This window comes from Dryobates pubescens, chromosome 30, assembly GCF_014839835.1.
Source record: "Dryobates pubescens isolate bDryPub1 chromosome 30, bDryPub1.pri, whole genome shotgun sequence".
Classification (NCBI taxonomy): Eukaryota; Metazoa; Chordata; class Aves; order Piciformes; family Picidae; genus Dryobates; species Dryobates pubescens.
Window position 1 is genome coordinate 13571940 of NC_071641.1, and position 24932 is coordinate 13596871.

At 46.7% G+C, this 24932-nt stretch overlaps 2 protein-coding genes across 2 annotated transcripts; one reads left to right on the plus strand and one right to left on the minus strand.

Annotated features, from left to right (window-relative positions):
• The first annotated feature begins 45 nt into the window (after positions 1-45).
• FAM149B1 (family with sequence similarity 149 member B1) lies at positions 46-18389 on the plus strand. Its single transcript, XM_054174633.1, has 16 exons — positions 46-95; positions 185-379; positions 976-1074; positions 1378-1507; positions 3705-3847; positions 4911-5030; positions 5603-5773; positions 7816-8003; positions 8242-8372; positions 8920-8973; positions 9403-9515; positions 11361-11567; positions 13763-13889; positions 14869-14994; positions 16244-16325; positions 18056-18389. Exons 1-16 carry the CDS (start codon positions 46-48, stop codon positions 18127-18129), a joined length of 2010 nt encoding a protein of 669 aa, XP_054030608.1. The 3' UTR covers positions 18130-18389.
• Positions 18390-21076: 2687 nt separating this feature from the next.
• DNAJC9 (DnaJ heat shock protein family (Hsp40) member C9) lies at positions 21077-24007 on the minus strand. Its single transcript, XM_054174689.1, has 5 exons — positions 23828-24007; positions 23526-23666; positions 22827-23081; positions 22004-22087; positions 21077-21318 (listed from the first exon to the last, which is right to left on the minus strand). The coding sequence occupies exons 1-5, from the start codon at positions 24005-24007 to the stop codon at positions 21199-21201; spliced, it is 780 nt and encodes a 259-aa protein (XP_054030664.1). The 3' UTR covers positions 21077-21198.
• Positions 24008-24932: the final 925 nt, after the last annotated feature.

Consider the following 24932-nt stretch of genomic DNA (forward strand, 5'->3'; position numbering starts at 1 on the left):
GGCGGCGGCCCGGCGGCGAGCGGCGGCGGCGCGGCGGAGCTGAGGATGATCGCGCGCTACGCGCGGAAGCCGGTGCCTCTTGGCGCTCCAGAGATGTGAGTCGCCGCTGCCGCCTACCCCCGGTCCCGCTGTGGGGGTCCCACCCGCACTCCGCTTCAAAACGAACACCGGGCCCCTTGCCTAGACGTGGGGTTGGCGGGGCCGAGCTGAGGCCCGGGTTACTGGGTGTCCCCGTGCGGGGTGGGGGGCTGGAGCGGGCCGAGTCTAACGGGGAGGCGTGCGGGCCCGGTGCTGTGAACGTGGAGCGGGCCTGCGCCGAGGCTGTAGCCGGGATACGGGCAAGCTGCGGTAAGGTATTTGCAGCGGTCCTGGCCGGCGGGTGTACCCCTGGCCTTAAAAACACCGGTGGGAGAGAGCGTGATTAAATCCCTGTCCTGGCCTTTTTTGACCCGGGCGGTGACTGACGGGCTGGTACTCCTTGGGGGAGGGGGCAAGAGGGTTTGCACCAATACACCGGGTTTGGCAGTTGGCTGCTTTTCATTACTCCGTCAACACCTTTCTGTTTCCAACTACACTGACTTTTCCTGACCCTCCTTCCTAGATGCCTAAACGCTGACAAAAATCTTAGCAAATGCTGTTTCTCCAACTCGCCACTGCTTGGTTTGGTGGCAGCTCCTGTGTGGTTGGGTTATGAATCTCAGACAAGGACATTGTCTCTGCTTTGAAAGAGGTGTAGCCCACGTCCCAACATTAAAGGAAGATGCTGATTTCTAAGCAAAGACCTTCAACTCCCTGTTTAGCATAGGCTTAGTTTCTAGACCTTTTTTCTAAAGCTTTGGTAACAAGAATGAATAATAAATAGGCAAATGGAAATAAGTGCATTCATTGGAAAGCAGGAAAACCCCTCTGTAAAGCTTGGGAATTCTGTAGATGTTTATCTTTAGAAGTAATGTCAAGTTCCACCTCTTGTTTCAGACATGGACTTCCCAAGCATGCCTTGCGGCACCATCCACCGCCAGAACCACAGGCTGAGGTGTGCACACCCGAGGCTGGAAACTGTGGCCAGACCTCAAGGTACTTCTCACAACATAAACACAATGTTTGTCTGGGGACAGTGGCAAAATAGGGCATCTCTGTGTTGAGTTGCTCTACAGAAGTAAAACTTGTGGAGAACCTGTGTTTGAGTTGCCATTATAATTAATTCTGTACTGTGGCTTCTGCTTAATGCCTCAGAAGTAAATAGTGACCCCATGAAGACTGTATTGGTGCTAAGACCTCTTCTGATACGTCTACAGAAAGAAAAGTTTGCTTACCTGCTTTCACTGTGTGTGGTGGGTTTTTTTCACTTCCTTGTTCTCCTCAACATGTGCACTTCAGGGAGTTTGAAATCTGCAAGGAATCACATACTTCAGTCACTCCACCTGATCATGGGAAGTCGTTGTCTGCTAGCCCCAGTTATGCTGACACCTCCACTGAAGACAGCTCAGTCTTCTCTTGGGGCTATGATGTGAGTAGAGCGTGATCATCCCGAGCACAAAGGGTAGAACAACACAGGAAGTACTGTTGCAAATACATTTCAGGATAAAAATGAGGACTGGATCTGTCAGGAAGTCATGACAGTGGTGTACAAAAAGAACATCAGTGCTGTTTCAGAGAGGACAAAGTGCAGTGGGCACAAACTGGAACCCACAGGGTTCCAATCTGAACAGGAGGGAAAATATTTTTGTGAGGGTGCTGGAGCCCTGGAGCAGGCTGCCCAGAATGGTTGTGGAGTCTCCTTCTCTGGAGAGATTCCAAATCTACCTGGACATTGTGATCCTGGGCAGCCTGCTCTGGGTGACCCTAGGGCTCCTTCTTTAGACACTTTCAAGCCCAATCCGCATGCGTTCTTGTGTGACCTGTACTAGATTATATGGTTCTGCTCCAGCAGGGGGATTGGACTTGATGAACTCCAGAGGTCCCTTCCAACCCCTAACATCCTGTGATCCTGTGACCCTGCTTTAGCAGGGTGGTTGAACTGGGTGATCTCCAGAGGTCTCTTCCTACCTCCACCATGCTGGGATTCTGTGAACATTTTTAATGACCTTTTCCCCATTTTTCCTTTCTCTCAGTTCAAACCAGGCTTGTATTATCCAATGGATATTCTGCATTTCCCCCTAAAACTTTGCAAGTGCAAAGCATTTAATACACAAGTCTGTCTGTCTAACTTAATAATTGCTGTTAGTGTGGAATCCCTAAGAAGAGGAGATGACTTCCAGATGCTCACTGTCAGTTTATCCAATCTTCTGAATACTTAAATGTTTCTCCAAATATTAGCAAGCCCCTAAACCCTTATTTTCATACAGAAATAGTTGGAGTTTCCCTGTCTCCTAAAACAAAGTGTGCTGTTGCTCTCTGTGAGGTGAGATGGAACTGTTTAGATATATCTATGCAAGATCTAGCTACAGAGGAACAAGTAACAAAGGTGCTGAACATCCTTTGCTCCCACAGCTTTTTGTTTTACTGTTGTATGTGGACATTGCAAGCAACAGATCTTCCACTGCGTTCCCACAATGGGATCATAGAATCATTTTGCTCAGAAAAGACTTTTAAGATCATGGAGTCCAACCATCATCTAACTTATACCGAGTCTGGTGCTAAACTGTGTCCCTCAGCACCACATCTCTCCATCTCTGAAACGCCTCCAGGGATAGGGATTAAACCCACCTCTCTGAGAAGCCTATTCCAGTGTTTAATAACCTGTTATCCTTCATGTCTGATTTCATAGAATCACCAAGGTTGGAAGAGACCTCAAAGACCATCCAGTCCAACCTGTCACCACAGACCTCATGACTAGACCATGGCACCAAGTGCCACATCCAATCCCCTCGTGAACACCTCCAGGGATGGTGACTCCACCACCTCCCTGGGCAGCCCATTCCAATGGCTAACAGCTCTCTCTGGGAAGAACTTTCTCCTCACCTCGAGTCTAAACTTCCCCTGGTGCAGCTTGAGACTGTGTCCTCTTGTTCTGGTGCTGGTTGCCTGGGAGAAGAGACCAGCCCCTTCCTGGCTACAACCTCCTTTCAGGTAGTTTTAGACAGCAATAAGGTCTCACCTGAGCCTCCTCTTCTCCAGGCTAAACAATCCCAGCTCACTCAGCCTCTCCTCATAGGGCTTGTGCTTGAGGCCTCTCCCCAGCCTCATTGCCCTTCTCTGGACACCTTCAAGTGTCTCAATGTCCTTCTTCAACTGAGTGGCCCAGAACTGGACACAGGACTCAAGGTGTGGCCTAACCAGTGGTGAGTCCAGGGGCACAATGACCTCCCTGCTCCTGCTGGCCACACTATTCTTGGTGCATGCCAGGATGCCATTGGCCTTCTTGGCCACCTGGGCACACTGCTGGCTCGTGTTCAGCCAGCTGTCTTTTATGTGCATTATTATGCCTTTAACTTCAGATACTCAGGTATTTCAAAATGTTTTAATAGTTTTCCTCTTGTGTCACTGAGATTTTTATGTAGCTGCCATCAGTCTGTATCATCCCTAGGGGAAATTATTTAATGTCTTTCAGTGGAGGAGAAATAGAACTGTTTAGATCAGTCCTGCTAAGCTTTAAGCAAATACTTGTCTTGTTCAATTCTACAGTTTAAATCGTATGAAATGGGATTTCAAATCCTCTCTGGATGCTATTCACTAGGTATTTATTGGATAACTTTCCTGTCTAGGAGTTTGATAAAGCTGCCACACAGCAAGTTGAGCAGATGTTCAGACAAATTGATGAGCTTCTCTATGAGCAGAAGGAAAATGTGCATGTGGAGGCGCTGCGGGAAGAGTGCTACCAGTGGACAGCCAACTTCCCTCATCTCAGGTATGTCATTTACAGACTAATGCTAGAGTCATCCCAGAGTTTAAAAGGGTAGGGGTGGAAACAGGTGCTTAGAAACAATGTTTGCAGCAGGGTGGTTTTATGCAATCATGCGGTAGGCAGACCTAAAAAGCTCACTCTGGTAGTCTGCTGCCATTGTCATTAACAAACATTCTGCTCACACTGGGTTCCTTGCCAGAGGACTACTGCTGTTTGCAACTGACTGGGCCTTATCGTAGCAAAGTTCTCTTAGGAAAGACGTATGGTACAGCTGAAGGTGCTTATGATGATGTCAGAACCCTCCTACCCTAGCACAGCAGTCTGTATGGCTACCTGCAAACTTCAGCTCTCAGTCTTTATTACATGTGCTTGAACAGTTTGGTCCCTATTCAAGCCTTAACATGAGACGAGCCTGAAAAACAAGGATGAGTTTATTTTTAATGTGTTCACCTCACTCAGAACAATTTGCTGGGGACTTGAGAGCTGAAACCCTTCTGCTGTGAGGCCAGGCTGAGAGAGCTGGGGTTTGTGTATCCTGGAGAAGGCTCTGGGAAGATCTTACTGTGACCTTTCGGTACTTAAAGGGGGTCTGTAAGAAAGCTGGGGACAGGCTCTTGAGCAGGGGCTGTTATGACAGGACAAGGGGCGATGGTTTAAATTAAAAGAGGGACATTCAGGCTAGAGAGAAGGAAGATATTTTTTACATGGAGGGTGGTGAGACCCTGGCCTAGGTTTGCCAGAGAGGTGGTAGAAGCCTCATCCCTGGAATCATTCCAGGTGAGTTTGTTTTGGGTTCTGAGCAACCTGCTCTAGTGGCAGATGTCCCTGCTGACTGCAAGGGAGTTGGACTAGATGACCGTTAGAGGCCCTTTGCAACCCAAATCGTTCTGTGATTCTGTGATTGTGTACTAGGGAACAGAACTGAAACCAGGTTTAACTTTCATCAAGGAACCTGAATGCCTTCTCAACAGAATTTTATGATTTGCTGCTTTATGTTTTTATACATGTCAATAATCTTACTGCCAACACTGTCTGATTCATTTACCCCTTGCTTTCACCACGGCAGGGTTGTGGGGAAGCAGATCATGATCCCCACTGATGAAGGGTATGGATGGTATTCAAGTTCACCTTCTGGCAGTTTAGGTTCCTCAGATGTAACTTCACCACAAGACAGAGATTCTAATGAGTAAGTACCAGCAACTGGGGCAGACTGTAGCAAGACAGTGAAGTGATTTTTGTCCTCCATGGGCTGCAGTGCCAGGCTGCTTAAAATACAAAACCTGACTCCTTTCTGTTAGGCTGAGTTTTGAACACAGCACACTTTGGTTTTCTTTTTAACTAGAAGCAATGCAGTCAGAGTATCAATGTACATAGCTGTGCTTGTTGGTAACTACAGTGGACTGGTCAGCAAATAGAAATATCTTTGCTGCTGCCAACTCCTTAAGGATATGTTTGTTTTGTGGCTGGTTTTTATGTTGATCATCTGTTAAATCTGTGTAGAACTTCAGAAGTACAAAACACTACTTTTATTATTTAATGCTTTAGAATGTGTTTTAAATGGCTTTGAGTTTTATCCTGGAGTTTCACCTTCCTTGGAAAGCTTTAAGAATATCCAAACTAAAAGAGTTTTTCATGTAATGCATCATTTTTTGGCCTCCCTACTGCTTGGCCTTGACTGTCTTCTCGTTTCTCAACCAAATGCTGCTATTAGAAGATCTTATTTTCATTTCTGCTTCCTGCAAACTCTCACCTGTTCAGATTTAGTGTTTTTGGCAAGAAGGTGCCTCTCTGCATTACTCCTCTTCACAAAAAGGCTGACCGTTCCAAGTCTCCAAGCTTGTGTTCTCCAGAGAGTGAAGAAGGTGAAGATGGAGTCATTGTCTCTGAAGGTGTCATGGAGGAATATTTAGCATTTGACCACAGAGATGTGTAGGTATTGAATATCAACATAGATTAAGTTTCTCTCTCTCTGTATATATCTATATCTCACTATATCTGTCTTTCTCTATATAAGCTCTCTATCTCTATTTAATAGTGATGTTAGTTGGTGAAGTGTTTGATGGATTTATATCTCTAATTTATGTCTCTATCTTGTGTCTTTTATCGACAGAACTTTCAGAGGCCTGATGCTGCTAGGGCCCCTGGGAATTCTACAGATCCTTTGCCAGTTTAAACACAGAAACATAGAATCATTTAGGTCACAAAAGACCTTTAAGATCATTGAGTCCAGCTGTTAACTGAGCACTGCCAGGTCACCACTAAACCGTGTCCCTCAACACCACTGCTATGCTGCTTTTCAGTCCTTCCAGGGATGGGGACTCCACCACTGCCCTGAGCAGCCTGGTCCAGGGCTTCACAACAATTCTTTTCAAGAAAGAATTGTTCCTGATGTTCAACTTAAACCTCCCCTGGCACAACTTGAGGCTATTTCCCCTTTTCCTATCACTTGTTATTTGCGATCAATCTCTGCCTCGCTAAAACCTCCTCGGTTTCATGACGTTGTTTTCCTTCTTTCAAAGCAGAGCAAAGACAACAAACACACTGAGAAGAAAATTAATTTGTGGAAGAAATTGGGGAAGTAAAATTATTTCCAAATTGTTACCCTCCAGAAAACTCTCATCGTCTGGAAAGCAGTCCTTCTGGTTGATCTCATGAAGTAAAAAGTACACAAATTTCTACCACCTCTGTAGTCTCTGGCTAGGGTATTAGGTGACAGGTTGGACTGGATGACCTCTGAGGTCTTTTCCAACCTCATTGATTCTACGATTCTAGGAAGACACTTTTGGAGAGGACTTTCACTAGAACTGTTTCTTGTGCCAAATTGTGAGGTTTTGCAGTTTTTCATACTAGCCATTTTTGTGCCTGGATGAAATCTTTCATTCTGTTGTAACCAAGAGCCTCCTGCCTTGGGCATATTCGATACAACTTGTTTAAATGCCATTTGTTTTGACACTAAGTCAAACTCATTGTTTGTTATGCACTAGCAGCACGCTGCTTTGGTTGTGTAGCAGCATTTGGGGGGGGAATTGTACCTTTCCAAAGTTTCAGTGGTAGTTTCAGAATTAGTCACTTGCCAAGAAATAATTACCACTATTTTTATCTTAAGGAGACAGGATTAAGGGTAGCAGAAAGAGGATTCTTTTTGCCCCTTTGCTTTATTCAACACAATGGAATGAACATATGGCCTGGGGAAGGACTCTGGATGATACTGTCAGTTGCCAACTACTTAATTGGGTTTAATTAGTAAAGCCACTTAGCTGCATGGACTGTGAGACTGACATGGGTAGGTGGCTTGCTTTGACCAGGCCAGAGAGATGTTGCTGTAGGAAACAATTTTACTGCCTCTACAAAATAATGGTGGAAGTATTAGAGCTTTTTTACAGTACTATCTCCTTTTCTTTCCTAAGGTTTGTAGGTTTTAGGTGGTAAGTACTAATTCAAGGAGCAGATGTGAAAGCCGTAAGAAACATGCTTGCATGAGTATTATTTTCTCCCTTCTGTAAGGTTCTCACTGCAATTATCAATACTTATTTTTAAATGGAACTTCAATCTCCTTGGTAAATGATTATTTTAATTGCTGAAGTGTAATTTATGTTCCCATTCTGTATAGGGAACCAAGGAGTGCAGCAACGAGGTGGCTGTGTCAGCCATTTCTCATTTAGGTTAGATTCTGGAAGAAACAAAAATTCAGGTGCCCTGTGTACAGAAGCTTGCTTCATTCAGTACTAGCCTGGTACTTGATGGTGCTGTTTATTAAACTATCATCTCCCAGAAAAACAATTTGATGTGATAGGTACTTCCAAAGCATTGTCTTCAGGCTGTTCAGCCAGCTGCCTGAGCCTTTTTCAGTTGAGAAAATAGAGCAGAAATACAGCCTCAGCTGAAGTTTCAACCCTGTTAAATAAATACAACAAAATACAAGGAGCAAATAAAATGAGTCTATGGCACAAGTAATTCTTACTTTTTTACAGGGAAGAGGAGTTGCATGAGAGGAAAATGGGACTGTCTTCTGGTAGACGGAAACTGGGGTTTCCTCCTGTCTCTCCCTATTCCTGCATGAAGGACTCTGTGCTGACATTTGTGTTTGATGATGTGTGGAGTGAAGTCCTAGTCTGCATGGAAGAATTAATCTGCAGACACTGGGAAGGGTCAGCCTCTGGTAAGGATCACTGGCAAACTGAAGATTCAGAAGGGGATTTCAGTTACTTAGTTTCGCAAAGGTGCAATGAGAGAGAGTTGGGAATCCTCTCATTGGGGGGGAAACAAAGTCATTTTGCTAGCAGTATGAGACATGCCTTCAAAAGATTTAATAGAGCTTAGCACCTCAGAGGACTCTTTCCAGAATTTGGATTCTAGCAATGCCAGTATTTACAGGAATTCTGTCTTACTTGGCACAGATGATGAGAAAAATATCATAACAGTAGAAACCATCAAAGCAGATGCTGGGAGCCCTTCGCCGGTTGATCCTCTGCCAGCATTGTTGCCTCGTGTGCCACAGACTAAAATGCCCTCAGTGACATCCAATCTGGTAAGTATTTTTAGCCAGCTGGTTTGTGTGGGGACAAATCAATACAGCACTACCTAAGCAAACAGACTGCACTATGTCAGGGAGCTGTTTAGATGCACAGCTGCCTTGGCTTTTGTATGGCTGCTGACTGTCCTTTCTAACACTTAAGTGCTGTTGCTCCTTAGTTGCACATTTCATTCCTACTTTTCTCTTGGTTTATACACACATTAGACAGGCATGTGGGCACTGTGCAGTAGTGATGCAGTTCTTTCTACACTTCAGTGATGTTTGAACTGAATTGTGAGAGGGAGGACTGCATGTGTGAGATCCTGTTCTCGCTAGCACTAACTTATCAGGCAGCAGAGGACACATCTCAGTGCAGTTGTAAAGCAGGGCTGGTTTTGCTCAGACACTGAACCAGACTCTCTAAGCTGCTTTAGATGACCTGTTCCTAGAGCAGTGTGCACCAAAATGTTACCTCTTTATTCCATTTTAACCCAACTCTTTTCCTTCTTTCCTTCTCCTTTATTCCTACCCCTGCCTCTTGTTCCCCTTACCATGTGTTTAGTCCTCAAAACCCAGAAGTGGCCGCAAAAGCAAAAAGAGGAGAAAGCCACCTCAAGTATGTATGCTGGAGAGATGAGAGCTCTGCTGTTTTCTGATGGTTGTTGTTCTGGTGGGTGCAATGTGATGTTTTTTCCAGATCAGTCTGTATTCCAGGAAGGGATGTTCTTGACATAAAATGTCATTGTACACTGAAAATCAGCTTTGTTAAGCTGCTGATTGTAGCCACTGTTGGAAGACCATGCAAATGACAAGCTCAGTTGGAATGACACAGCATGGTAGGATGTATTTTCTAAGCACTACCATTTGCAAGAAGAAGGGAATGCTAAGATGCCTGGCCTAGGTGGGGAGATAATGAACAATTTGGATGGCATGGAAGAAATTAACTTCTTCTCCCCCAGACTGTTTACAGGGACAAAATCTGTAAATACCTTTGTGTGTGTCTCTGCCAGACGGTGATTTCCTTACTTATTTTTCAAACCTGCAGGTAAATCTCTCTCAAGGGTCAAGTAGTGGTTCTCAACATAACCTAAATGGCTTGATGGTGATACATGGGATCCAGTTACAGCAAAGGAATCTGCCTGTACTGGAGAAAACACTGTAAGAACTATAGATCACCTGTTGTCAAGTAGAGCGCTGGAGAAAGCAGTTCTCCCTTCTCTTCCTGCTTGTTTGTTTATTTGTTCTCTGTCAAATACTGTGTTTGTGGTACACTGGTTTGCTGTTTGATTCCTGCTGGTTTGCTGTTTGATTCCTGATGGTTTGCCACTTAGTGAACAGCTGTGGCATTACTCTTGGCACTAAGTGACATCCTGGAAAGGGATAGAAGCTCAGAATGGGACAGAGAAACCCATTTGCACAGTTGCTAGAAGTAGAACTAGATCTAGGCTGTGGGTGTGAAGACTGGTGAATAGAATAGAATAGAATAGAATAGAATAGAATAGAATAGACCAGGTTGGAAGAGACCTTCAAGATCATCGCATCCAACCTATCATCCAACACCACCTAATCAACTAAACCGTGCAACCAAGCATCCTGTCAAGCCTCGCCCTGAACACCCCCAGTGACAGTGACCCCACCACCCCCTTGGGCAGCCCATTCCAATGGGCAATCACTCTCTCTGTGTAAAACTTCCTCCTAACCTCCAGCCTAAACCTCCCCTGGCACAGCCTGAGACTGTGTCCTCTTGTTCTGGTACTGGTTGCCTGGGAGAAGAGACTAACCTCTGCCTGACTACAACCCCGCTTCAGGTAGTTGTAGACAGCAATAAGGTCACCCCTGAGCCTCCTCTTCTCCAGGCTAAGCAACCCCAGCTCCCTCAGCCTCTCCTCACAGGGCTGTGTTCCAAGCCCTTCACCAACTTTGTTGCCCTTCTCTGGACTCATTCCAGCAAGTCAACCTCCTTCCTAAGCTGAGGGGCCCAGAACTGGACACAGTACTCGAGGTGCGGCCTAACCAGTGCAGCGTACAGGGGCACAATGACCTCCCTGCTCCTGCTGGCCACACTGTTTACTGTGTAGGACTTTTTTGATCTGTTCTGTGACTAATTTTTACTTTCATACTGGAACCTTCAACCAGAAAGCTCACAGGTCAGTAAAAAACAAACAAACAACCCACCCCACCAAAACCCCCAGAAAACAACAAAGGGTTCTTTTTTCTGTCCCCCATTTTTTCCTATCTAATTTGGCTGTAAGTTATATTGCATGAAAATAGGGAAACACACAACCTCTGCCTACGCATTGACTTAGGAGAAGCTCGCCATGAGCTGCCAGTGTGCTTAGGCAGCCTCGAAGACAAACCATATTCTGGACTGCATCAAGAGGAGTGTGGCCAGCAGGTCAAGAGAGGGCATTTTGCCCTTTACTCTGCTTTTGTGAGACCCCACCTCAAATACTGTGTCCAGTACTGGTGTCCCTATCCTAAGAAGGACATAGAACGGTTGGAGTGAGTCCATAGGAGGATATACTGAGGGAGCTGGGGTTGTTCAGCCTGGAGAAGAGAAGACTCCAGGGAGACCTTAGAGCTGCCTTTCAATACCTGAAGTTCTGGAACATACAGGAAAGCTGGAAAGAGACTTTTCATAAAGGTGTCTAGTGACAGGACAAGGGGGAATGGTTTGAAGTTGAGGAAGAGTAGGTTTAGACTGGATCTTAGGAAGAAGTTCTTCAGTATGAAGGTGATGAGACTCTGAAATGGGTTGCCCAGGGAGGTTGTGGATATGCCCTCTCTGGCAGAGTTTAAGGCCAGGTTGGATGAGGCCTTGGGCAACCAAGTCTGCCTGAGAGGCACCCATGCCCATGGCAGGCAGGTTGAAGTAGATGATCTCTAAGGTCCCTTCCAACCTAAGCCATTCTGTGATCTGTTTGTCTCGTGTAGATGAGCACTGTGGTAAGAGTGTGGTTATCAATCATGCTGACCATAGCTCTTCTGGAATTCTTCTGTCAGGGACCTGGATGACAAACGGCCAAGCTCCAGCTCCCTCCTCTCTCCCAGAGTGTGGCCAAGTCGTCCTCTAGAGCTCAGCACATCATCCCTGTCACGTGTTACCAGAGGGCGAGCCCCACATCCACGTACCCTGCATCCCATCAGCACCAGCCGCTCCCGCACTGGCACCCCAGGCTCTGTGGATGATGTCGTCAGGGGAGCTCGACTGTATGTTTCAAAACCAGCTTCTCACTGCAAGTTACTGTATTTAAAGAGCCCAGCTTAAACAGAAAGCATTCAGATAGAAAGAATGTGAATTATTTGATCAAGTGCCCATAAAAGAGCTTGAAGAGTTCTTCAAGCTGATGTTTCCTGTGCTACAACCTGTGATTCAGTGACTCACATACACATCTAGGTAGTTTTGCACACAACCTATACACCTCAGTCTCTCCAGTGTGAGCAAAGCAAATACCACCATCTCTTGATAACCAGCTTGCCTTCTCTGTTTTCAAGATGAACTTGGAAACTATAGATTTTGGAGGTCAAACTGCCTGCTGCTATCCTAACCCAGACTGGGCTGTAAGGTGCTGACCTTAGGTTAACTGACTGACTAAGTGACTCTTTATGAACTCAGTGAACTTTTCAGTCACATGTAGAGTACCCTAGGTTTTGTTTGGCACGATGATTCGACTCAGTGTAGTCATTTACAGACACTACAAGGTTAAACAATGAAGAGTTTCATATACTTCTATATTCCACCTGTTGTAAATTGACATAGTTTACTTGTAGTTTAGCAGTTCACCTATAAACTCATCCAGCCTGTTATTTTTGGTCATGTCCTGTTGAGATATGTGTTCACAGTCCCTGATCTTTCTACTTGCAGTATTCCATGGTACTGTTCCCTTTCCTCAGCCTTCAATCTTAACAGTTATCAACATCTCCCCTTTATTACCTTCAGTGTTGAAATGGATGTAAATAGGAAAGTCTTTTCTAATGTATTCTTACAGAATACAGGCCTCAGGTTGTGCAGAGGGAAGTTTAGATTGGACATCATTAGGAAATAGGTCTTCCCTGGAAGGGTTGTCAAGGCCTGGCCCAGCCTGCTCGGGGAAGTGGTTAGGGCATCATCACTGGAGGGCTTTAAAAGCCATGTAGCTGTGATGCTGAGGGACGTGGGTTTGTGGTGGATTGGGTAGTGTTAGGTTAATGGTCGCACTGCATGGTCTTAAAGGTCTTTTCCAGCATAAATGATTCTATGAATAGCCTTCTTCAGTCAACTCCAGAACATGAAAGAATTCTTGATCATTTCTAGTAGTTTTCAAGCAGATAATGTACAGATACCCTTCCTGTGAAAAGGCTTTCATATGAAAAGGCTCTCTCTTGAAAACAGAATATTTACTCTTTCATATGCCTCCTGTAACTAAAGCTTGAGTTGTGTTGTGTTTTGTGCAGTTAGATGGGTGTGGCTCCCTTTAGAAGGCATCTGAAAGCCTTCCTTTGATGCTCAAACAGAACATGGAGAAGGCAGAAGCCTTATTTCACCTCCAGATGTTATATTGGATGGTTGTAGTAAGTGAAAGAGCTACAATATGTGTATGCATTATGCAGCTTTTTCACTTGCTCTGCTTAAAATATAGCCCAGTGCTGTTCATCTTCTCTTGCTCTACTGAGGTACTTCCTCCTAAAGGATATAAACAAAGAGCAAAACAATAACAGTGTGGCTGGGAATGGGCAGCATCTTGTGGCAGAACTCTGCACCTTTTGCTCTCAGCTTTAACATACATCGAGACACTTGAAGGTGTCCAGAGAAGGGCAACAAGGCTGGGGAGAGGCCTTGAGCACAGCCCTGTGAGGAGAGGCTGAGGCAGCTGGGATTGTTTAGCCTGGAGAAGAGAAGGCTCAGGGGTGACCTCATTGCCCTCTACAACTACCTGAAGGGTGGTTGTAGCTGGGAAGGGGTTGGTCTCTTCTCCCAGGCAGCCAGTGCCAGAACAAGAGGACACAGTCTCAAGCTGTGCCAGGGGAGGTTTAGACTCAAAGTGAGGAGAAAGTTCTTCACTGAGCGAGTTGTTCGTCATTGGGATGTGCTGCCCAGGGAGGTGGTGGAGTCACCGTCCCTGGAGGTGTTCAAGAGGGGATTGGATATGGCACTTGGTGCCATGGTCTAGTCGTGAGGTCTGTGCAGCCAGGTTGGACTTGATGATCCTTGGGGTCTCTTCCAGCCTTAACTATACTGTGATACTGTGTGATACTGTGATAACACACAGTATCACAGTAACTAAGGTTGGAAGAGACCCCAAGGATCATCAAGTCCAACCTGTTCCAACAGACCTCAACACCAAACAAACTGTCGGTACAGTACATTTACACACCACCACACGTATCACCCCTGTGTTTCTTCTGTTCTTACTGGTGCATTTCAGTCTGACTGCACACGAGCAGCTGACCTCGCCCTCCCCGCTGCTGCTGAACCGCAACAGCCTCCTGCCGCCCATCGCCACCAGCAGCGGGACAGAGCGCAGCAACACTGCGGGATCGCAGAGGCAAACGGTAAGAGGCACGACGGTTGCACTGCTGGGTAGATGTTTGGTACAGGCTTGGGCTTGATTCATAGAACACTTTGGGTTGGAAGGCACCTTAAAAAATCATCTAGTTTCAAGCCCCTCTGCCATGGGCAGGGACACCTTCCACTAGACCAGGTTGCTCAAGGCCCCATCCAGCCTGGCCCTGAACACTTCCAGGGAGGGGGCATCCACAACCTCCCTGGGCAACCTGTGCCAGTGTCTCACCAGCCTCACTGTTAAGAATTTCTTCCTAATTTCCAGTCTAAATTTCCCCTTCTCAAATTTAAATCCATTCTGCCTCATCCTATCACAACAAGCCCTTGTAAAAAGCCCCTTCACAGTTTTCTTGTAGGTCCCCTTCAGTACTGGAACTCTGCTGCAAGGTCTCTCTGGAGCCTTCTCCACGCCGAACAGCCCCAACTCTCTCCCAGCCTGTACCCCTAGGGGAGGTTCATCATCCCTCTGACCCTGGCCTTCTCTGGACCCACTCCAGCAGTGAGACATCCCTGAGAACTAGGCACAGTGGTCTAGGTGGAGTCTCACAGGAGCAGAACAGAGGGGGAGAATGACATTCCTTGGGCTGCTGGTCATGCTTCTTTTGGTGCAGCCCAGAATCTGGTTGGCCTTCTGGGCTGCATGATCTCAGAGGTCTTTTCTAGCCTTAGTGATTCTACAAATTTTCATCACTGCTGATCAAATTACTTAAACCTATGAGTTCCAATTTGTTTGTTACCTTGTAAATGATGACTGAAATAGAGGCACAAAAAAATGTCACATCCGTTTTGACTATAACAGCATCACCCAGAGCTGAGTATTTTAATTCCAATTAATACCAGATTCTTTTCCTCCCCATAGCTAGGTGTACAATGAATGTTTTGGCAAAGGAGCTTTAATTCTTAGGCCAATTATTTTCAGTGTACTTCTGCAATAAAAGAAAGTCCTAACTGTGTTATTCTTCAATGCAGAAGTCTCATGGGAGCTCAAGCCGAGCACACAGTGCGGCAGCACACGAAGATACCCACCAGCAGCAACAGGAGAGGCTTGTCTTACCTGATCAGCTCTCCAGGCCTAACACAACCAGCACATTCTTGGTAAAGCTCAGCAAATTATACCAAACAGTTACTAGTTACTAAATAGAGTGCTCTGGCAGTTAAACATTACTGGAGAAGCAAATGTCACAGGTTATCAGTGCCAGGGAGCTACAGGGATTGGAAGGGACCTCCAGAGATCTTCTAGGCCAACCCCACTGGTAAAGCAGGGTCACATGCAGCAGGCTACCCAGGAGAGTTTGGAATCTCTCCAGAGAAGGAGACTCCACAATCTCTCTGGGCAGCCTGCTCCAGGGCTCCAGCACCCTCACAGGAAAGCTGGTTACAGCTAAGTGAAATTTCTTGTTCCACTTTTCTGCCCGTTTTCCCTTGTTCTGTCACTGGGCACCACTGAAAAGAGTCTGATCCCATCTCCTTGTTCCCCACCCTTCAGCTGTTGATCAGCACTGAAAAGATCCCCTCTCAGTCTGCAGTTGTCCAGTCTAAACAGCCCCAGGTCTCTCAGCCTTCCCTCCTCACAGAGATGCTCCAGTCCCCTCAGCATCTCTCTGCTGGAGTTCTTGTCTTGAACTGGGTAACCTAGAACCACACCCAGTACTCCAGATATGGCCTCAGTAGGGCTGAGGAGGAACAGAACCTCCCTCAACCCACTTGTAACCATGGTTCATCAAGTCCACCACTTGAATAGAAACATCATTGCTGGGCAACTCCAAAACAAGGAGGACAGGTCACTTGTTGATGAATAACAACCTCACTACACTCTCTACAGCTGGCTCCTTAGTACACCTACAAGCAGCTGGTGGTACCACACTTTTGTTGAAGAACCCAAGTTGGAGGTGTTTGTGGAAAGCCCCTCAGGAAAGCTAAGCATTACTTGAGGTGTAACACTCAAGCCAGCAGTTCTAAAATCTGTTTCAAACCAGAACTGTTGCCAGGAGTGGGGAGAATGCCTCAGAGGGTTACAAAAATATATTTCACAGAATTGTCAGGGTTGGAAGGGGGACCCCAAGGCTCACCTAGTTCCAACCCCCTGCCATGGGCAAGGGCATCTTCCACCAGATAGGTTGCCCACAGCCACATCCAGCTTGGCCTTAAAAACATCCAGCATTTAGGAGCAGCATTTCCTGCTCCTGAAGTTGATTTAACTCTCCTTAACCTCACAGAAGCTCTACTTAGACCTCTATGACATCCTACAGATGAGGAATTACAGGTTTACATGGTTTGTAGCTGTATTAAAATCTTGCTGCTTGAATGTTTTTTCATGCAAAGATGACTTGGCTTGTCTTTTCAGCCAGAGCCACAGCGCCGCCGCTCTTGCACTGTTCTCGATTACAGTACTCAACCTCGCACGAGGAAAGGATCAACAGGGTCAGGTATGCTCATCAGTCAGTCTACTAAGATCAAGCAAGAGGTAGGCTTTGTGGACAGGGATGTGTATCCTACATAGGCAATCACCTTGAGGAGGCTTCTCTCAAAACTCGCCCAGAGTACATTTGGGTGTGGGTTTTTATTATCACTATTTTACATGGCTTTGGGAAGCTTCATGCCATCAGCACCAATGCCTCTTGTGTCCAAGTCAAGAGCAGGAGTTGCCAACTGAAACAGCAATTAGCAACAACCACTTTCTGTCCAAGGGTTTTTCCATCTGCTCAGCTGTAGAACTGAAAGGAACTGCATTGTGTCTAAAAACAACCCTTATTTGTGCTGTGTCTGGAAGGAGTTCTACTGGGTCTGCACAAGGTCTTTCTACTGCATTAGATTAGATTAGAAGTTGAATTTCAAGCTGCTTAGTGTGCCAGCACAATGCACATCCATAGCCAGTAATCCAAGTTGCTTGCACTGTTTGATTTGTAACAACTAGATAAACTCTGTGGAGTTATTTGGCATAACCTACAAAGTCAGTCTCCTCTGCAATGACTTCTTTTAGACTGATTGAAGAAGCAAGGGAGCAGGAAGGCATTCTTGGTATGAACACAACGTTGAACTCTTCCTTCTAGTTGCCCTTCCTTTATTGCAAAGTCATCTTCTTAAAACTGTTGATGGTTAATATGAAAGTAGTCTTCACCTATGCTTTGGAGTAGTTAGTCACAACCAGCACTGCTCTGTGGCTGGGGTGTTTTTTAACAGTAAGAAGCTACAATACTAAGTTGCATGGCAGACCACTGTACCTTCCCTCCAGAGCTTTAGGTTTCACCTTTTGCTGCACACACAAGGGCTAGTCAGCTGCAAGAGTTTGTTCAGAGATTAAGGTAGAGCAGAAGTGAACTTCTGTGCCCTGAAACAGCTTTTCTGAAGGCCATCCTTCACCTTGAGTACTCCCTTTTAGCTTCAATATAAAGTCAAGCAAAGTATCACTTGCAGGTGGCAAAGCTGGCACAGAGCAGGACACTTGCTGAACACGAAGTCTGTCAAGGCAAGTTAGACTGGATTCCTTTCATCACAGTGTTTTGGGGTTCCCTAAGGAGCTCTTGGAACTTCCCACATAAAAAACCAGCAACAAGATTGAAGCTGAAACTGTTGATTGGGAGCTGCAGTGGTTAAGGTAGCAAGCACATGGGTGATTCATTATTAGAGGGCAGGAGGGGTCTTTTATGCCTTGTTTAATACCTGAATGGACAACTCTCACTACTGTAAACGGTACAAGAGGCATCTGGGATTTAACAAAGATACCAAATTGAAGTAACTTTGTTTTTAAGCAAGGAAGGAGTGGGTCCTACTAAAATGAAAACAAACATCTGCTCTCCCTCTCCCTTAAAAACTCCACCACTATCTTTAAATGCAAGAGGAGTTTTATGATTGCTCTTTTTACACAGCAGAAGCCAAAATCAGCACAACAACTCTGTAGATCTGAATACTTCATGAGGGATCAAGGAGTACAGAAGTTCCCTGCAGTGCAGCAACTCTAAAAGCACACTTTCCCCCTTTTGGAAGGCCAGCCACTTGTCTCAAACTTGCTGTAATTATGTATAATGCAGCTGATAGTGACCTATTAGAATAAAAAGCTGAAAAATAGGCATTTTAGTTTGAAACTGAAGATGTATTTGGTAGTTGGTTCCATTGCCTTCCAGAAGTCTTAAAGTTGTACATGCTTTCTGTTCACCAGGTCTTCAGCCGCACGGGTCTGCAAAAGCCCACGGTCGCAGTGGATCAGTCTCAAAAAGCAAGCAGAGCTTCTGACATGCCATGAAGAGGTATCCATCCACCCATCCATCTCCAGAGAGTCATGGCTCTCATTCTCAGCAGCATCAAATTTGTTTACAGAGAGTTTTGAAACACCCTTCCTTAGGAACAGCTATTTTTATATAAAGCTAAATAGCAACTGCCAAAGAGTCGCAGGGGTGTGCTTAACCATTCCATTTCCTACCAGTATTAGCTGTACTCCAGTGGAAGGGTGAATATGCTCCAGGGGACAGTCAAGCCTAACTCCTAAAGTCTTGCAGATGCTCTCAGGCACTGATGTTTTCCCATTACTGGCTTGTGACTGGCTCATGTTGATAGAGGCAGGTGCTGCAGAACCTGCTGATTATTCCTTTAACAAGGTCTTCCACAGTTAGAGTAATTTCTACCTTTAAAGCTCTATTTATATGTTTAAAGCAATACTGTACTATCAAAAAGCAAGCACTGCACATGCTGCTGCTTCTACAACTCAACTTAGGCAGGTTATGAATCCTGTGTAGTAATTGCACCAGCTATTAACAGAGTTGTGTAGAGTTCAGGAAGCAAACATGATGAACACAAGTGACAGCTTTAAGGGTAGCACACCACTGACTTGTCCTGTGAAGCCCTTAACACCTCTTTCTCAGTCACTGAGTAAGGTTGAAGAGGTAAAAAGGAGACTCTTCCTGCAAGTGGCTCCAGACAATCTTGAAGCATTATCTTGTGGTGAGCTACTGGATGGTAATTGCACACAGGGGTCAGTTTCCCATCCCCAAAATGCCTGCAGTTATTTAAGATTCCTGCACTTCACCACAAAGTTACCACCACAAAGTTACCACAGGTGCAACATAGCTGTTTGCAGCTGTGTTCTGCACCGTGTAGCAGACCTACCAGAGGAATCAGAGGTGGTTGCCCTTGTGACTCCAGATGAGACAGAAACAAGAAACAAAAGCTTCTCAAAACAAGTGATAAGGTCAAGGTCTGACTCCCAAGCAGTACCTGTGCCAGACTACCAGTCCAAGGACTAGGTAAAGATAACCACTTACTGTATTTTAACACTTAGGACAGCACAGGAAAATGGTTGGCCTATTATAACACAACTGAAGAGCACTTTTCCCCCTATATTTCCTTATTAATATTTTCCAAACACAATTTGTAATGGAAGAAAAAACTTGTCAAGATTCTTCATGAAGTGGTTTTCCTATTTCCCCACTCTAAGCTATGCAACCTATCAAATCTTAATGGTATCTACAGAGCAGCTAATGTTTAACCAGTATTGAAGGTCTTGAGCCCAGTTGATCCAAGCATGCTGTAATCAAGGAGAAGAAAGCAAAGCAGAACTGTGCAAATGTCACTGGGTTAACTTTCCTTTGCAGTGCTAGAGAGGCAGAGAAGCTCTAGGCTCAATCTAAAGTTTGCCTAGAAATAAATGGATGCTGAAGGGAGGCTGCTATTCACAAAACCCTTTCAGGATACACTTTCTCCTAACAGCTAAGACTGCTGCAACATGTATGGTGTGTCATTTAGTTATCCCACACTTACTGGAGATAAACATCTTCTTGGTATCAGTGCCATTCCTCAGGGACCAGGTTAGTTTTCCCTAGCTCTGCTGCATAGGAGTTACAAAAATGCACAAATAAACCAGAAGAGTTTTCCAGTGACATGATGTGGTTGGTACTTTATAGCCCAGAGGAGTTGGTGTCTTAAGAAGTTAAAGCAGCCTCATCATAAGGGTAGTTTTTGTTTTCTGCACAAATGGTTGACACCAGAGACTGCTCCTGGGCTGTTAGGCACCTGTATTGCATGGTCAAAGCAACAGGCAAGGGATGTGTTAAGCAACAGGATGGTAAGCTGCACTCACTTGCAAACAGGATCATTTCTGAAAGACAAGTAAAAAGGAGCAGGGTTTCCTTCTACCTCCAGCTTCCCCCCAGGAAGTTCCCAAGTGCTCTCACTGAAGCAGTGGGGACATTCCACTCAAAAGAATCTGCTCATCAGTTGAAAAATGACCCACAAAATAAAGTCAGCCTCATTCCTCTGAGCTACAGCAAGCTGAAAACTACTCTTCAAACTCATGCACCTGCACACTCTGTCAAGTGGCTTAGAACAGCTGAAACAAAACCCTAAGTACTTGCAGATCTTACAGAAGTAATTCCCTCCTAAAGTAACAGAAGGGGTGACACAAGCTTTGGCACTTCCTCTCCCAGGGCATCACAAACCCAAAACCACAGAACTGACTCCATTCTGGGGCTTGTTAAGTTTACTACCTCACTGCAGCATGGTGGAAGAATTTCTCTACAGTTCTTCCTCAGGCATTTGCCACTTGCAAAGCCCTAACTCACAGTGGCCCTTTCATCTAAATAGCATCACCAGCACTGAGGGCAGAATTAATAGAGCCATGTTTTCAGCTGCTACAGAGATGGACTATTTAGTTGACTTAGTCAGAAGAGTCAGTGTGATCAGTTTGGTTTGAACAGCTCCTTGGAAACTGGAGAGAAATGGAGAAGCAATACAGAAGAGAACTCTGCAAAAACGTAATTTATTAAGTCTACAAGTTTCCAAAGTAACTTCATAAAAGCACTGCAGTACCTGAACACCACCTGCTGAGCTGAAGTGCACAGACCGTTAAAAACAGCAGGCTTGTTACAAAAGAAATGTGTGAATAGCAGAAAGAGAAGGTTTCCAGCTGAGAACCCATAGGAATCAGCATTGAAGATGCTCAGAGGTATGGCAATACATTGGTTTAGCACCAACTGTACTGATAGCCACCGAGTGCTGGGAAGGAAAGAGCCTCAACCCAAGTTTGATAAACTCATGGCCATCCCAAACATCACACCCTTCCTTTCTGCCACAAAACATTTAGCCAGCAATCTGTCTGATCTTAACTGAGGAGCAGCTGAAGGGTTTTGAACAGTAGCACCAGGATACTTAGTCTGTCTTGTTCAAGAGGCGTTCTGGATCATCCCTCCTGGTCACAGCAAGTCGACGCGCACGCGCTCCGAAGCAGCAGCCCGTGAAAACTCTGAAATGCTCCCAAATCCACGTGTTCCCATACAAAATGATACCTGATATTTCAGCCTACACTGCTGCTTATTTCTTTCCTTTCTTGGCTGCAGGCTTCCTTCCTCCTTTTTTAGCATTACTCCCATATTTTGCTTCCAGTTGGGCCAAGAAATCATCCATTTCCTTTTTCCGATCTTTATTTCTGCTCTAGAGGAGAGAAAAGAAAGAAACCAAACAGCTTTTACCCTTTCCCAACGTGGATTACTCTGCTGAAATAACTGCATGAAATCTGGGAATACATTGAACAGGAAATACAAGCTACAGGAGATAATGTACCATCAAGAAAAAGCCTACTGGTGTGCTCTAGAACTTCCCAGGGTATCAAGGTGGAGGCAAAGAACAGCTATAAAAATGAATGACTTAAGGCAATGGGAAGTGAAGCAGCTTCTACTTTAGACTCCAAACTCTCTTACAGTCTGAGGAATGATTAATCACAAACATGTTAGCACAAGGAAGAAACAGAAAACATTCCAAAACCCAGAATGTAAACAGTGTTTCTTGTCTCAGTCTCCAAGACAGTAAGACTTGGTGGCTTCAACATTCTGGTGGAATGCCTCAGAAAGAATCATCAACACTCCCTCACTGCCTAAAACCAGAAGCTAAATGTTTTGATTGTGTCTGCCAAAAGGCTATGAGGAGAACTCTGAAGACAGTAATAACATCCATGCCATGCTCTCACTATCGAAGTGCATACATAGCTAACATTAGGGTCAGGTTTCAACCTCAGGAACTCAGAAGAGTTACAAGCATCCCAAATGCAAAAGGCACTCAGGGAAAACACAGTTACAAGCCAGGATCATCATTACCACCACCAGACACAAAAAAGCCTTACTTGAATCAGTGCTTTCAAGTCATCCTCTCCACCGAGGCCCAGTTCATCTTTAGTCTTTTCTGCTTCCTTGGCTTCTTTTTCTGCCTAAAACAGCAAACTAGTTTCTTAAAGAGTACTTTGCACACTGTTTCACCAAGTAGTTACCAAACTCTTTTTGGTTTTTAATTCATCTGCATATAAACAGCTGCAGGGATGCATCAAATGCTAAGTTTGGTCACAGATAAGAAATCAGTCAAGGAAAGCCCATTCTAGTTCCATGGCTTAGTAGAAGGGGGCAGGATTTCTGCTGTTTCATAATGCTGAATGTGGTGCCTATCCCCAACCCTGTTCCCCCTCCCTTTTTTTTTTGTCTTAGCAGCTCTTGCATTAACTTAGAGAAAGGTTACTGTGCTGTGTGTATATTGTACAAGGTGACCAAAACCCCCTGGGGTTGAACAAAAAGTCTGTTTAGTCTAGTGTGTTACTTTGCATTTACCAAAAGGCATGCATTATACATTTTCACCACAACTCCAGCAACTGAGAGCTTTGTAAATAAATACAGGCAGCTGCTAAACCCTAATAAGCCATTATGTATCATAATGAAATAAAAGAAGGAATAAACGACTGGCTAGTACTACTCAAAAGCCTTTCACAATGATACAGGGGGGTGGGGGGTGGAGAACACAGGTGACCAAATGTGAAAGATATGCTGAGCAAGACCTGCAACCCAGCTATCTTGTGGCAAACATTTGTCTTGGGAAGAGTTGCATTTATTTCTACCTGGGGAAGATTAAAACCTTATCATAAAGCACGTCCTCCTTGGTCCCTGCTGGGCAGAACCTACCCGCCGCTTCCTTGCGGTCATTTTCTGCTTCGACTCTTTGACAAAAGCTTTGTGGGATGGGACTTCCCCCGCATCGATGGCTTGCTCTAGGATTTGCCGTATCCTCGGTTCATCTGTATAGTCCACACACAACACAGACTCCATTATTCTGTCCATGTCACCCTCAAAATCCATGTACGCTGCTTTAATGTCGGCGAGCTCTTCTTCTGAACCTTTGTAGCTCTTTTCGAAGTCTTCAATGTCTTTTACTGTGATCTGAAGCAGAGGGGTGAAATTCCTTGAGTTACAGGATTTATTCACCACAAGGATTTAAGAACATGAAAGAAACCACCGGGTGGCTCATAAAGGAAACGCAGATACCGCTGTGAAGCAGCAGGTTTCCTCTTCCCAGGAGACCTGCCATCCCGCTGAGCTGAGCCCTGCAGGGCTCCCAAACCCCGGTTCCCCGAGCCGGACTCCAGCCTCGGTTCCCAAATCCAGAGTCCAGTTCCCTGACGACAGTCACCTGTCGGTTACCACAGCCCGGCTCTGGTTCCCGGAGCCAGGCCCCCGTCCACAGAGCCCGGCCCCCTTTCCCAGACCCCAGCCCCGGTTCCAAGACAGACAGCGGCTCCCATACCCCAGTCCCCAGAGCCGGAGCCTGGTTTTCTGATCCCGGTCCCCAGACCCCCGCCTCGGTTTCCAGATCTCGGCTTTTACCTTCTTGAAGAGCAGCCGCCAGTACTCCTGCCAGTCCCGCTCGCCCCTCAGCGCCTCGCCTTCCTCGTCCACCGTGCCCTGCTCATCGTACACTGCGCGCTGCTCCGCGTCGCTCAGCACCGCGTACGCCTTGCCCAGGATCTGTGGCGACAGAGGACAGCTCAGCCCCATCGGTCAGGCAGGGGCCGGGGCCGGGGCCGGGGCCGGGGCCGGGGCCGGGGCCGGGGCCGGGGCCGGGGCCGGGGCCGGGGCCGGGGCCGGGGCCGCCACCGTTCCTTTCCTTCCGTCCCTCCCGCGCTTACTTGGAACCGCCTCGTCGCCTCCTCCTTGTCTTGCGGGTCGGCACGGTCAGGGTGTACGCGAAGCGAGGCGCGGTGGTAGCCGCGGCGGATCTCCGCAGGCGAGGCCTGGCGGCGGACGCCCAATACCTGGTAGAGATCGGGGGAGCCGAAGGCGGCCTCGCAGTCCTCCAGCAGCCCCATCCCGCCGCCGCGCTCCGCCGCCACAGCAGCGCCGGCGCCGACCGCCTCCCGCCGCGCGCCGCCTCTCGCGAGAGCTGGCGGGCAGGCGGGGCCGCGCGTGCGCGAGGCGGGCAGCAGCGGAGGGGCGGCGGCGGGAGCGCGCTGAGCGCTGGCGGGGCTAGCCCTCGGCAGCTGCTCCAACCGCTCGCAGCGCAGGGCTGGGGAGGGCAGCGCAGCTCTCCTCTCCCGCGAGAGTGTCATTTGAGCAGACCAGGAGCTGGGGACGTGCCCGCAGCAGGGCTGTGCCCGGCCTGCTGTCACCATCTCTCCCACAGGCATGGGGAGCAAGGCGCCCGAATCCCAGCATGGGGATTAGAAGGGACTGCTGGAGATGAACCAATCCAACTCCCCCCTGCTAGAGCAGGGGCAGCCACAGCAGCTTACCCAGGACCACAATGGCCAGGCAGCTTTGGCATCTCTCCAGAGAACGAGACTCCACAATCCCCCTGAGCAGCCTGCTCCAGGGCTCCAAACACCATCAGAGGAAAGAATTTTCTCCTCATATTCAGATGGAACCTCTCGAGTTCCAGTTTGTGCCCACTGCTCCCTATCCTGTCACTGGGCACCACTGAAAAGAGTTTGGCCCCTGCTCTTTAGCTCTTGCTGAGCACTGACCATATCCCCTCTCAGGCTGCTCTTCTCTGAGCTCAACAGCCCCAGCTCACTCAGCCTTTCCTCCTCTCACTCAGCCTTTCCTCCTCACAGAGATGTTCCAGGCCCCCTTAGCATCTCTGCAGCTTACATTGGGATTTCTTCAGTAGTTCCTTGTCTTGAGCTGGGGAGCCCAGAACTGGACCCAGCACTCCAGATGCACTAGGGCAGAGGGGCAAGAGAAGCTCCCTCGACTTGCTGTCCACTCTTCTGAAAGCAACCAATTGCTCCCTCT

What these genes read in the sequence shown, in the direction of transcription:
- FAM149B1 (XM_054174633.1), top strand. Translation starts at nt 46, where the DNA reads ATGATCGCGCGCTACGCGCGGAAGCCGGTGCCTCTTGGCGCTCCAGAG. An exon ending in GCAGCGGTCCTGGCCGGCGG is followed by an intron (nt 380 to 975) that starts GTGTACCCCTGG and finishes CTCTTGTTTCAG; the next exon opens with ACATGGACTTCCCAAGCATG. An exon ending in GTCGTCAGGGGAGCTCGACT is followed by an intron (nt 11,568 to 13,762) that starts GTATGTTTCAAA and finishes GGTGCATTTCAG; the next exon opens with TCTGACTGCACACGAGCAGC.
- DNAJC9 (XM_054174689.1), bottom strand. Translation starts at nt 24,007, where the DNA reads ATGGGGCTGCTGGAGGACTGCGAGGCCGCCTTCGGCTCCCCCGATCTC. An exon ending in GGCGGCTGCTCTTCAAGAAG is followed by an intron (nt 23,082 to 23,525) that starts GTAAAAGCCGAG and finishes CCTCTGCTTCAG; the next exon opens with ATCACAGTAAAAGACATTGA. An exon ending in TGACCGCAAGGAAGCGGCGG is followed by an intron (nt 22,088 to 22,826) that starts GTAGGTTCTGCC and finishes TTGCTGTTTTAG; the next exon opens with GCAGAAAAAGAAGCCAAGGA.